This window comes from Zootoca vivipara, chromosome 10 (genome assembly GCF_965207765.1).
Source record: "Zootoca vivipara chromosome 10, rZooViv2.hap1.1, whole genome shotgun sequence".
NCBI classification, from domain to species: Eukaryota; Metazoa; Chordata; class Lepidosauria; order Squamata; family Lacertidae; genus Zootoca; species Zootoca vivipara.
The window spans coordinates 37,684,761-37,697,306 of NC_142593.1; the positions used below are offsets into that span (position 1 = coordinate 37,684,761).

At 46.7% G+C, this 12,546-nt stretch overlaps 1 protein-coding gene across 5 annotated transcripts in view; it reads right to left on the minus strand.

The window, feature by feature from the left end:
• RNF180 (ring finger protein 180) overlaps positions 1-12,546 on the minus strand; it is a 55,971-nt gene that overhangs the window by 8,799 nt on the left and 34,626 nt on the right. For 3 of the 5 annotated variants that reach the window (XR_015946164.1, XM_035100895.3, XM_088653009.1), the window contains 2 exons: positions 10,220-10,433; positions 7,577-7,702 (listed from right to left, as the gene is read on the minus strand). Coding sequence is in view for 4 of the 5 variants with exons in the window: in XM_035100895.3 (XP_034956786.2) it covers positions 7,577-7,702; positions 10,220-10,433 (340 nt within the window). In the remaining variant the exon portion in view is untranslated. Of the gene's footprint in view, positions 1-7,576; positions 7,703-10,219; positions 10,434-10,588; positions 10,619-12,546 lie in introns of all 5 variants that reach the window. The other 2 variants (XM_088653010.1, XM_088653008.1) reach the window with 1 other exon arrangement.

Genomic DNA, 12,546 nt, shown 5'->3' on the forward strand with positions numbered 1-12,546 from the left:
GGAGTGACCTAAAAGGCATTAGAGATTCTATAAATATTTTAGCAGTCCTAAGAGATACAATATAGGGAGAGGAATTAGAAAAAAGAGCCAGCAAGTAGTTTGCCGGCATGAAAGCAGAACTAGGAATGTACCAAGAGTTTTGTTCAGTAAAATTGATTGGGCACACTCATTTGGGTGGGTTTTTTTTTTTGACTTTCAGTGATTACTGTTTTATGTAACTCATAGCAATTCTCATAACAAAAACAGTCTTAAACTAGCACAGCTAGTCAATACCAATAATCGGATTTGTAACTGGATGCTAATTACCAACTGATGAGAAGCAGTGACTTTAATTCATGAGTATTTTTGGTTAAACATTAATTGATATTTAATATACTTATTAATTACTAGGTGGGCATTATTATAGAATCATAAGGCGGCAAGGAAATCAGAGTTCTGTTGTTCAGTTCCCTAATCTCTGCCAATATAGCTGTACCTAAAGCATCCCTGTCAGATGCCTGTTTGATCTTTTTTATAAAAGCCTACAAGGAAGGAAATGTACAACCTTCTGAAGAAGTTCACTGAAATACTAAAACTGCTCTTAAATTTTGGTATTTTAAATAACAGAATTACAAAGATTGAGGTGGTTTAATGAGCCATCAATTTCAAGCCTGTGACAGAAGTAGAGGTCATGCCCAAACCCACCTTTGTCATCTTATCTTCATTCTTGAATATACATCTGTAAATAATGTTAGAGGGCATCTAGACATTCCTTCTGTTTATGATTATTCTTTCTAAAATCCCAACAGCCTTTCTGCAGATTCCTTCCTTTATCTGACATTTAGCTAGATCAACTCTTTGAAGTTGCTTCCATCAGATCTGTCATTTCATACTGCATGACTACTCTTTTCAAAGTGACATTGGGCAAACAAGGATACCAGCAACAATGTGTGTCCTGTGCTGTGTTTATGGCAGTTATGTAACAACAAAAAATACATGCTCAGCACAAGTCTAGTAGGACAATGGTACTCAATGAAAGAAGAGAAAAGCAGTCTTTGCTGGTTGTAAATTTTGCCTGGGAGCAGAACCATAAATGCTCCATAGGCCACAGAACATTTTTTGTTGCTTTCAGTGAAAAAGGACTGACCTTGACTGACCCAGTTTTACAGTACTACATTGGAAGATGCTTTTGGGTCAACTGTTTATCAATTTTGTATATAGAGCTAACCTTCCAATCTTGTTCAAAGGCTTTCCAGTAAAGATTAATGTTTCAAATAAAACCAAGTCAGTGCAGGGCTCTGCTCCCTAGAATAAGTGATAAAGTCATGTCTGTCAGGAGGTCCTACACACGAGTAGGAGTCTGGTAGAGACACATGCCCGGCTGGCATGTTCTCTCCCTCCTGGTCGGTCGTCCAGAAGATTCAAAATCTTTCTCCAGCCTGAACATTACAGCGACTGATACTTAAGAGGCATCAGTACACTACAGGATCAGCAGAGTATAGGAAGTCAGTGTACAGACTCAGTAGCCCAGCAGTTTGACTATACCTTGTTTATTTACATCCACACTCGGAGCATCATAACTCAGCTCCTTCCTCTTCGGCAAAGAGAAAGAACAAAGGAAAAATGTCCTACATCATGTGAAATATACTCGGAGTCGAGAGTGAATTTCATGCTCTTTATTCAGCTCATATTCATCAAGGAGAAGAAGAGAAGACGAATGGCTCTTTTCCCAAAACCATCTGCTTATATACATTATTTACACAATGGGCCTTGCGTGATTGGCTACTTCAGGGCTACACCTGTGGGCCAATTATATTGTGGATTGACTTCTGCCTGCAGCCTGATTGGCTGCTCCTACAGGCCAATCAGGTAGCAGATTCACTTCTGCCAGCCACCTGATTGGCTGCTCCAGCAGGCCAATCAGGTTGCGGATTCACTTCCACCTGGAGTTGGATTGGGTAGCTCCCGCTGATTCTGAATCCTATTGTTCTAGGATTCAGCTCAGTACATAACACCCCTCCCCTCTAAGTTCCAGTCCTGCCCGGGAAGTTGCATTCGTAGTCCCCAAGGTCTGCTGGCCGCCTCCGTGTGCGTTGTGGCCTGGGGTGTTCCTTGGTCAGGGGTTCTGGTTCTGGCTCGTGTTCCGAGGCTGCTGGCACTGCCCTGCTGTCCCCTTGGGACCCCTCTGTCCCGCTCTCCTCCCGGGTTCCTCCTGGGAATCGTCGCCGTAGCTGGTCGCAGTGGCGGCGCCAACATTGCCCCCCTTCCGTTAGTACCTCGTACGACACGGGACCGGTCACCTTGGTGACTGTGGCGGGTACCCATGCTGGGCCTGCCCCAAAATTCTTTGCATACACTGGGTCCTGGGCCACAAATGTCCGGGGGTTCCTGCCTTTCCCCACTACTACCTCATCCTGAGCTCTGTCGGGGTGAAGTCGGTCCAGTCTAGTTGCAAGGCGCCGGCCCATGAGTAGTTCAGCTGGGCTCCGGCCCGTCGTTGTGCTTGGGGTGCTGTGCTGTGCTAGAAGAAATGCGGCAAGGCGGTATTCCCAGTCCCCTTGTGTTATGCGGCGGAGGCTGTCCTTGGTGGTCCGCACCATGCGCTCCGCTTGGCCATTGGTGGCAGGGTGGAATGGTGCTGAGCGGATGTGGCGGATGGCGTTCTGCGCTGTGAAGGTCTGGAACTCCTCTGACGTGAATGCGGTTCCATTGTCCGAGACGAGGGTGTGAGGGAGCCCGTGGGTTGCAAACAGCTTACGTAGTACCCGGATGGCTGCCGCCGTAGAAGTGGACGGTACCAGTGCGACCTCCAGCCATTTGGTGTAGGAATCCACCACTATGAAGAATGTTTTTCCCTGGAAGGGGCCAGCGAAGTCCACGTGCAAGCGTGACCATGGATGTCGGGCGGACTCCCAGGGCTGGACTGGGGCCCTTGGGGGATCCGGGCGGGATTCTTGGCAGGTCTGGCAGTGTTGGACCCAGGCCTCTATCTCTCTGTCAATCCCCGGCCACCACACATAACTCCTGGCAAGGGCCTTCATCCTCACTACCCCTGGGTGTGTCTCGTGTAGGGCTGTGAGGACCCTTTTGCGGAGGGGCTGGGGAACAACAACCCTGCTTCCCCATAACAGGCACCCCTTGTGGGCCGACAGTTCATGTTTGCGGTTTGTGTAGCCAGCGAATTCTGGCCCGGGGCTGCTGCTGGGCCATCCTCGCCACACCCAGTCCAGGACCCGGGAGATGACCCTATCTTTTGTGGAATGGTGCGCAACTTCTTGTGCCTGAATGGGTCGGTCGGGAAGCAGCTCCAGGGTCATAACCTCTTGCGCAGGCGCTGGGTCGGGGCCTGTTTCTGGTAGTGGTAGCCTGCTGAGTGCGTCTGCGTGGCCCATCGCCTTCCCAGGGCGGTGGATTAGTGCATACTGGTAGCCGGCAAGGAAAATTGACCACCTGAGGACACGTGGAGACAACACTTGGGGGGTCTGCTTCTCGGGGGCAAACAGGCCAAGCAACGGCTTGTGGTCAGTCACTATGGTAAAGGGCCGCCCGTACAAGAAATCATGGAATTTTTTTACGCCCTTCACGATTGCCAGACCCTCCTTGTCAATCTGTGAGTAGTTTCGTTCGGCTGCAGCAAGCGTCTGGGAGAAGTATGCCACCGGCACCTCTCTTCCATCCGGGAGTTGGTGTCCCAGGACAGCGCCGATGCCATAGGGAGAGGCGTCGCATGCCAGCACCACTGGCAGCCTCTCGTCGAAGTGTGCCAAGACCGAGTTTGAGACGAGCAAGTCCTTGACTGCCTGGAATGCGGCCCTTTGTCGCTGGCCCCACACCCAAGGGGCCCTTTTATCTAGGAGTCTGTGTAGGGGCTCCGCTACCGCTGCCTTATGGGGAAGGAAGGCATGGTAAAAGTTCAATAGTCCCAAGAATGACTGAAGTTCGGGCTTGCTCTTGGGCGCTGGGGCCTCACAAATGGCCCGTACCTTGTCACCGGTTGGATGGACCCCTTCTGCGTCCACCTTAAATCCCAGAAAGTCCACCTGCGGCACTCCCAGTAAACACTTTTCCCGCTTCACCTTGAGGCCCGCCGTCTGGAAACGGTGCAGGACGGAGCGGAGGCGGTCCTCAAATTCCTCTGGTGTGGGCCCGGCGATCAGTACATCATCGAAGAAGGGGGTGACGCCAGGAATCCCTTTAAGGAGAGAGTCCATTAGATTCTGGAATATGCCTGGTGCCACGCTAACGCCAAATTGCAGCCGCTTTACTCTGAATGCCCCTCTGTGCGTCACAATCGTCTGAGCCTCTGCTGTGGCTTCGTCCACAGGCAACTGTTGATACGCTTGGGCCAAGTCCAGTTTGCCAAAGATTTTTGACCCAGCCAGGGTGGCGAGGACATGGCTGACCACTGGCACTGGGTATGCATGGGCCGTGAGAGCCTTGTTTATGGTGCATTTGTAGTCTGCACAGATGCGGACCGAACCGTTAGGCTTGACGGGTGTGACAATTGGAGTTTCCCAGGGGGCGTTGGGCACCGGCTCCAGCACTCCTTGCTCCACGAGCCGGTCCAATTCCTCGTCTATGCGGGGTTTCAGGGCGAACGGGACCCGGCGGGCCTTGTGCCTGATGGGTCGTACAGCGGGGTCTAGCTGTAGGGCAATGGGGGGTCCTGTATATCGTCCCAATGCCCCATCGAAAACCCCTGGAAACTCTTTGCATATGGCGTCCACATCCACTTGTAAGCTAGTGCGGTTCACCCCGGTAACGGCTAGCCCCAGAGGTCCAAACCATGCCAGTCCCAGTAAGCTAACGTAGGGGCCCTTAACTACCAGCAAGTCCAATTGTTGCTTTTGCCCTCGATATTGCACCCTGAAGGTCCCCACCCCCATTGTAGGGACCTTACGTTTCTGGAAGTCCCGGAGGGTGAATGGGGCCGGCCTTAGTTTGGGACCCCCATTAGGGCACAGTTCCCTTAATGTTCGGGCCGAGATTATGGATAGAGTTGAACCCGTGTCCAGCTCCATGCGGCATGGGGCTCCCTCTATCTGTACCTCTATATAAATTTTCTCTGTGCTGGGATGGGGCAACTGGAATACCTGGTAGTCCGTGATCTCCGTCGAGTTGCCTTGGTGCATGGTGCCGTGTGACCTGGGGCTCCTGGGTCGGTCATCTGATGCTTGTCGACGGGTGAGTCGAGCCCGACACACCCGGGCGATGTGTCCCAATTTTCTGCACTGCCTGCACTCTGCGTTGCGGAAACGACAGGTCCTCCTCTCGTGGTTCTCCCCGCAGCTTGCACAGTTCCCTCCTTCTCGTCGAGGCTGCTGTGGTGTGTGTGCTGCTTGAGTGCGCCGCTGTACTCGGTGTACTTCCTCCCTGTCAGATTCGGATTCGTCGGTGAGGTCTTCGTGGTAGACCCTCGGTTGGGATGGCGGGGCCGGTCGTGCCTCTTGCGTTGACCTCTCGGCGGCTTCGGTTGCCAGGGCTTCCTCCAGAGCAATCTGGAACGTGAGGTCTTTTTTGGCGTAGAGGCGTCGTTGCAACATCTCGTCCCTCAGGCCACCGACGAGGCGGTCACGAAGCATGTTCTCCAACTCTGAGAAGTTGCATAACCGGGCGGCTTGGCGGAGGGAGGTCACAAACCCAGTTATGGTTTCCCCCGGGGCTTGCCGCTTTGCGTAGAAGGCATTTCGGCAAGCTACCACCGAGGGCTGTGGTGAAAAGTGCTCCTTCAGCCGTTCCATTATTGTTTTGTAAGAGACGGTAGCGACATCTCTAGGTGCAAGGAGAGCCCGGGCGATTTCAAACGTCTCCTCTCCACAGACGCTGAAGAATGTCGCCCTCTTCATGGCATCGTTGGTGACTTCTTTCGCTTGCAGGAGGAAGTTGAAACGGGCGGCGTACCCTTCCCAGTCTCCTGATGCTGGTTTGAATGGCAAGAAGCTGCTGTCGGTTGCCATTCTGGGTTCCTTGGGTCCTGGAGCTGAAGCCTGGATGCACGGTGCGATGCAGCGGTGCAGCAGGTGGCGGTGCTGCGGTGCAGTGCGTGGTGGCGGTCAGCTCAGCAGGATCCCACCTTCGTCGCCAGTGAAATATACTCGGAGTCGAGAGTGAATTTCATGCTCTTTATTCAGCTCATATTCATCAAGGAGAAGAAGAGAAGACGAATGGCTCTTTTCCCAAAACCATCTGCTTATATACATTATTTACACAATGGGCCTTGCGTGATTGGCTACTTCAGGGCTACACCTGTGGGCCAATTATATTGTGGATTGACTTCTGCCTGCAGCCTGATTGGCTGCTCCTACAGGCCAATCAGGTAGCAGATTCACTTCTGCCAGCCACCTGATTGGCTGCTCCAGCAGGCCAATCAGGTTGCGGATTCACTTCCACCTGGAGTTGGATTGGGTAGCTCCCGCTGATTCTGAATCCTATTGTTCTAGGATTCAGCTCAGTACATAACATCATGGAAACACAGAAATCCTGTCTCTGTCACTTCCCACAATGAGGAATGAAAACATACACTGTCATGCATAGCTGCCAAGTATCCCGTTTCCGCCGGGAAAACCCCTTTTTTCCTACCGTTTCCCAGCGGTCTCCCATTTAGTTTTTAATCCCGATATTCTCCCTTAAATCGGCTTCTGCTGGCGGCCATTTTTCTGGTGCCGCTTTGCCCTTCTATGGGCACCAGAAAATGGCGCCGCCGGCGCCGGAAGTCGCTTCCGCGCATGACCGGAAACGCGTAAAAGTGACTTCCGGTGGCGCTTTGTCCTTCTATGGGTATCAGAAAATGGCGGCGCCGGAAGTTGCTTTTACGTGTTTACGGTCATGCGTGGAAGCGACTTCCGGCGCTGGCGCCGCCATTTTCTGGTGCCCATAGAAGGGCAAAGCGCCACCGGAAGTTGCGTTCATGCAACTTCCGGTGTCGCGCGCTGCCGATCCCGGATCTTTCCGTCCAGGACTTGGCAGGTATGCTGTGATGTGATATAACCAATCCCATGACTGCAACATGAGAAAAGAATCCTAACAATGTCATGGCAGTGCCTATTCTGAACCATGCTAGTAGAGGGTCTCTTGTTATTTTTCTGCCTACTTCTTAGCATTCATGAAACAGAAAGGACCTCAGCTTAAGCCAAGTCCAAGCAATTCCATGTCCAAGCCACATGAGGCACCAATGCATATTAGAGGGCAATGGCTGCAAGGGACCCCTGACCATTAAGTCCAGTCACTTACGACTCTGAGATTACAGCGCTCATCTCGCTTTAGTGGCTGAGGGAGCTGGCGTTTACAGGAAAATGTCACATACCTAGGTTTCAAATGTGAAACACAGCAATAATATTGTACAACATGGTGCTTAGATTACCCCAAATACCAGTTAGACCCACCAATCTCAACAGTGGTATTATCCTATACATTTGCAATACAGGGGCCCAGCAGTGTCCTGTTATGAACTCTGCTGCACGTAATGTAATGAATCTGGAAACCTTAGGCTGCAAGATTTACAGGTAGGGGCAAACAAATGGCATCAAATCCATTCACATGAATGCTACAGGCTGCATTTGACACATGAAAAGGCAAAATATTCAGCAATATTTCTTACCTTCAATAACTCTGAATGCCTTCCTGCAACTAGGGAGGGGCCATTTTGCTAAACCGGATTCTTGAAAGTTTTCCTTTAATTTTGAATATTCAATAGGAAAGTGAGCCTTTGTTGAATTGTTCAGTTCTGTAGTGTGGGGGAAGGAAAAAAACATGTCACAAATCTAAACCACTTCATAACGTAAATTTTGTAATTACCAAAGATTTGAATTTCAGATTTATTTACATTTGTCGCATATTACACACACACACACCATGCAGCACATAAAGAAATTTTAAAATAAAATAAAAATTAAACCATTCAATACAAAACACATATAAGAAAACCTGGCAAGCTTGAGCTCTTATATATAGATCTGTTACTTTCAGGAAACTTATTCTCAGTAATGTGGAATCAAGACTAATGCCACAATCCAAAAAACCATTTAATTATCCGACTAGTTACCACTCAACTAGAATTTTGGATATGTGTTTTTTAAACAGTTGCTCTCTGTGCTGCATGCTAAAACAGATCTAAAAAATGGTTGAGTTCCTTCAGCAGTTTTTTTTAAATAAAAAAATAGCACTTGTAAGCACTGTATACTTTAAATACAGGCTACAGTTGCATGACCTGGGTTGCAATCCTATTCATTCTTACCAGGGAATAAGTTCCACTGAACTCAGTAAAAGTACGCTTAGGATCAGGCCACAGCAGATTTCAGATAGGTTGCATGTAAGCATTTGGGTATGTCTAGCTATATACACTGTGGTTCAAGGCTACATGTCAGTGTACATGTATTTGCAGTACTAAAGTGACCTCTCTGGGGCGTAAGCCTGGGCAGTTTGTATAGAGGTCCTGGGTTGCTCAGATGACAAAACTCACTGGACTCACCCCCGGACTCACTGATGGGGTCCAAAGGAAAGCAGAGCAATACTTTTAGCTGATTTATTTATGATGTGATATCTTCTTGAATACTTATATAGCATCCCTAGCTATATAAAGGGCTGCAGTCTAGGAAGTAAACATATGGATATTATGCATAGATTTTAAAGCAGAAGGGTCTCAATCATAGTCAAGGAAGCTGAGCATATGCAATTAAAGAGCTCTTTGCAACTTTATATAGCAGCGCCCTAAAGTAGATTATTAGCTGATGAAGTTTCTAGGTAGTCTATCAGCTTGCAGTACTTAGGTGGCAGGAAATTGGTAGAGATTAGCCCTTGCCTTATTTTTTTATGATTTTATGATGGTTTATTGTGTTTCCATTATTTTTAAATTATTGTTTGTGTTTTATAATGTTTTTATATTTTGCTGGATATCATTCTGTGATCACTTGTAGGATGAAGAGCAGTATCAACATTTTACAAATACTGTAAATATGCAAATATTGGGGAAAAGCATAGTCTAGCCTGGGCTCTAATGCAGAGGAAAACTGTCCAAAACCTCAATGCATAAACATAGTATCACTAATGATTCTCATCACCTTTGCAATTAATAGCCTTCCTTCCTGACTCAATCAGGCAAGTTGTCTCTGCCACCATTTTGGCAGAAACCTAGGAAAAAAATTAATCTGGAATTTTGTGGGCCATTACTTATCCTCTTTAGAAAAGCGCCCAAGTGATTATCTCTGGATGTGCTATATAATGGACAGTACAATAAATAATGAGCTAGATCTTCAATTTCCATTGAACCACAAATGCATCTTATCTGGTCCTGTGGGCATACCAAGTGCTCTTCCCCCGTTATTGCAGATTTCAAAGCTGAAAACTTAATAAGGAAAAAGCTCTCTGGGCTGCAGGGTATCTAAGCTCAACCAGATAATGCTTGTACCCACTCTTTAATTTCAAAAGTTGCATAGCTAGAGAAATCTTAGAAGAACGGATTACTGCTATTCTGGTTTCTATTGCTATATTTTTAATGTTGTGAGAGAGGAATGCTTTGAGCTATTCACAGGAACTTGGACGGAGATGGATCATATTGTGGAAAAACTGAAACACTTGCTGTAATCGTTAATTTTTGAATAGCCCATGCTTATGCGTTTATTCCATCAAATAGGGTTGGGGGTGGACGTAGCAATAGGTAAGACTATTAAGTGAATGCATCCTGGGATTTAGGGTTAATTCTATTTAAAACCATATTTTTTTGTTCCTGCAACAAAAATTGTGTTCTGGATGCACCTGAAAGAAGAGAGTGTGAGAAACTTGTAACCATTAAGGCTCCGACTAGAGAAGAACGTAACTGATTATGTGTTTCTAGCAGCATCTGCTCTCCTTATGTAGGGGCAGGGTGTTTGGCTATGGAGAAGTGAGTGCTACACACACAATCTCCCCAAGTGCTTTTCTCCCAATACTGGTGATTCTGAGCCCAGTTGAAGACAAATGTGTCTTGGAGGGACCTCCTGCCTTGGTGAGGGACAGTTTAACACCCCCTCCCGGCTTTGCACTTTTGTTACTAACATTTGTACCCATCCCTTTCTCTACATAACTGGAATAGATGTGGATTTAGACACATGGATCTGCTACCATCATGCCTAATGTATGACTGGTTCCCATTGTACTAGATTTGGAGTACAGTGCCTAGTCTTGAACCTTCACTTTGAAGAAAGACAGCTAAATGTTTACTTGTAGTTACTAGGAAAGATGAAATATATCTTTAAAAGCTTTATACCTGATTGGAAAAAAACTTGGGCAATTGCTGTGCGGCACAGAGGACACGGAGTGCTGGTTGGGTTATCTTTGGCGAGTGTGCGTAGGCAAGGTTCACAGAAGATGTGGTGGCAGGGATAGCACATGTAAGGATTAAAATAAACATCCAGGCACACTGCACAGAGGTAGCTTTCCTTATCTTGCCAGTGTTCGTGCTCCTCTTCTGTATTCATAGCCTGGGGAAAGAGGGAGAAACAAAGCAGTGCTTTAAAATTTATTTCACTCAGTCAAATAAGAGACACAATAAAGGCATCATGCTCCAAGTACAATGTGTATTTCCCCACCCCCACTAATATTTTCTAACGTAATCCCAAAGTAAAATCAATGTTACCTGAAGTAATGTGAACACTTCTAGGTGGAGCTAGAACAAAAAGAAACATGCTTTGCTGCAACGGCTGAAAAATAACACAAATCACCTCCCCCTATGTACGGCAAGCTTTCCTATTACTTGTGATGTGCGCACATTTTATGAACTGTATTACAAAAGTCAGTAAAAGAACGACAACACTGGGGCTAGGAGTAGGTGTATTAAAAAGTAGGTGAGTGCTTAGCATTACTATAACAAATTATCTTCTTCTCTTATGAGAAAGTGAATGCTTACGGTAGATCATCTTCAGAATTCCACATGCTGTAGTCGAAAATAGTGAGCAATGCAAGCCTGCGCTCATCCAAGCTAGCCCACCTAGCACTTAATGGGTTTCAAGGGGAGGCAGCAGAAACTACCTCCACTGCCTGATTACTTCCCCTCCCTCCAGAAGGTGTCCCATTCAGGAGGGCGATGGATTTGGGGAATCTAACACAATCTAGCTGGTCCTACCTCCCAACTTCAGATTCCCCCAGATCACCCTAGCCTTTCCCTTCCCTGAGCCCTAGTCAGGAGGACAGGTTCAGAACCAACACATGTTCTGAGTCAGGGCCCTGCTCATAATCCAGGAAGGGGGTGGGAGAGCAAGGGCAACTAAAAAAATTGGTGCCTAGTAATTGCTGATGCAACCTTGTCTAGCTCAGATACCTGTGATTTATAGTTGGATGGCTCCTGCGCTTTTGTAAAAATCTTGCTCCATGACCAAAGTCTTGCTGGTAAGAGAATCTAAGCAGTAGTGGAAATGGTATAGTCAAGCAATGTGTTGTTCAAGGCTACTTAGGAGTTTTGTAGCTAAGCAATAGCTTTGAACTTGCCCACATCTGGTCCCTACTCTCTAGCACAATGACTAAGAAATCAAGAGCAAAATGGAAATAGCAAACCCAGCTTCCATTTTTAATCAGGGGTTCCTAGATCTCATGGTTGCAGAGACATATTAAATAGATATCAATCAGTCAATCACTCAATCAATCAATCAATCAATAGGTGTCAATTAAACAGGACATATTAATTAGGTCCAGACATTAGAGGTCAGAAATGGGTTTCGGCCAAGGTCTGTTTTGTGTGTGTCCTTGCGTGTGCGCATCTCACTCCTCTTTATTTTTGCTATTGCATTCTTTTGCTGATGCCAAATTAAATTAGAATGATAAATCATTTCTGATTAGTTCCTCAGCTCAAATGACCTAAACTTGTCTACTTTATTTTGTCAATTGTGAATTTGGCATTGCAGATGGTAGCATTTTTGTTTTTTGGCATGCAGTAAACACGAAGTCCTGAATTATTATTATTAACTTATTTGAACAATGGAAGTGATAATTGCTTCTTACCAAATATGTATAATTCACGTTATTGCATATATATATATATATATATATATATATATATATATATATATATTGTATTTTGTAAATATGTGCCATGTTTAAATACATGCACACATAGATCTTCATTGGGTGAAGGGGTGGCCCTGTATTCCTTGAAAAAGTGATACTATGGCCACTCCTAAAGAAACTGACCCTGGATCCCTTGGTTTGGCATGACTACTCACCAGCTGCAGATACCTCCTTCCTAGGGAAGGTTGTGGAAAGAGTCCTTGTGGGGAAGTTTCATGAATTTTTGGATAACATGGATTATTTGGACCCACTCCATTTTGGGTTCAGACCTGACTATTGACTGAACTGGTCTTGCTCACCTTGAGCAAGAGTGAGACGAGAGGACTGCAAACGTGCTTCTTCTTTTTGATCTCTATGCAGCTTTTGACATCATTGACCATGGTATGCTCCTGGACCAGCTCCATGGAAAATAGGCCATTGGGTTTCAGCGGTTCCGGCCCTATCTATGGGACCAAATCCAGAGAGTAGCATGGGAGAGTGCTTTTTAGCCCCGGACAGTTAAGCTTTTAAAGTATCTATATGAAGTTGCTTGGA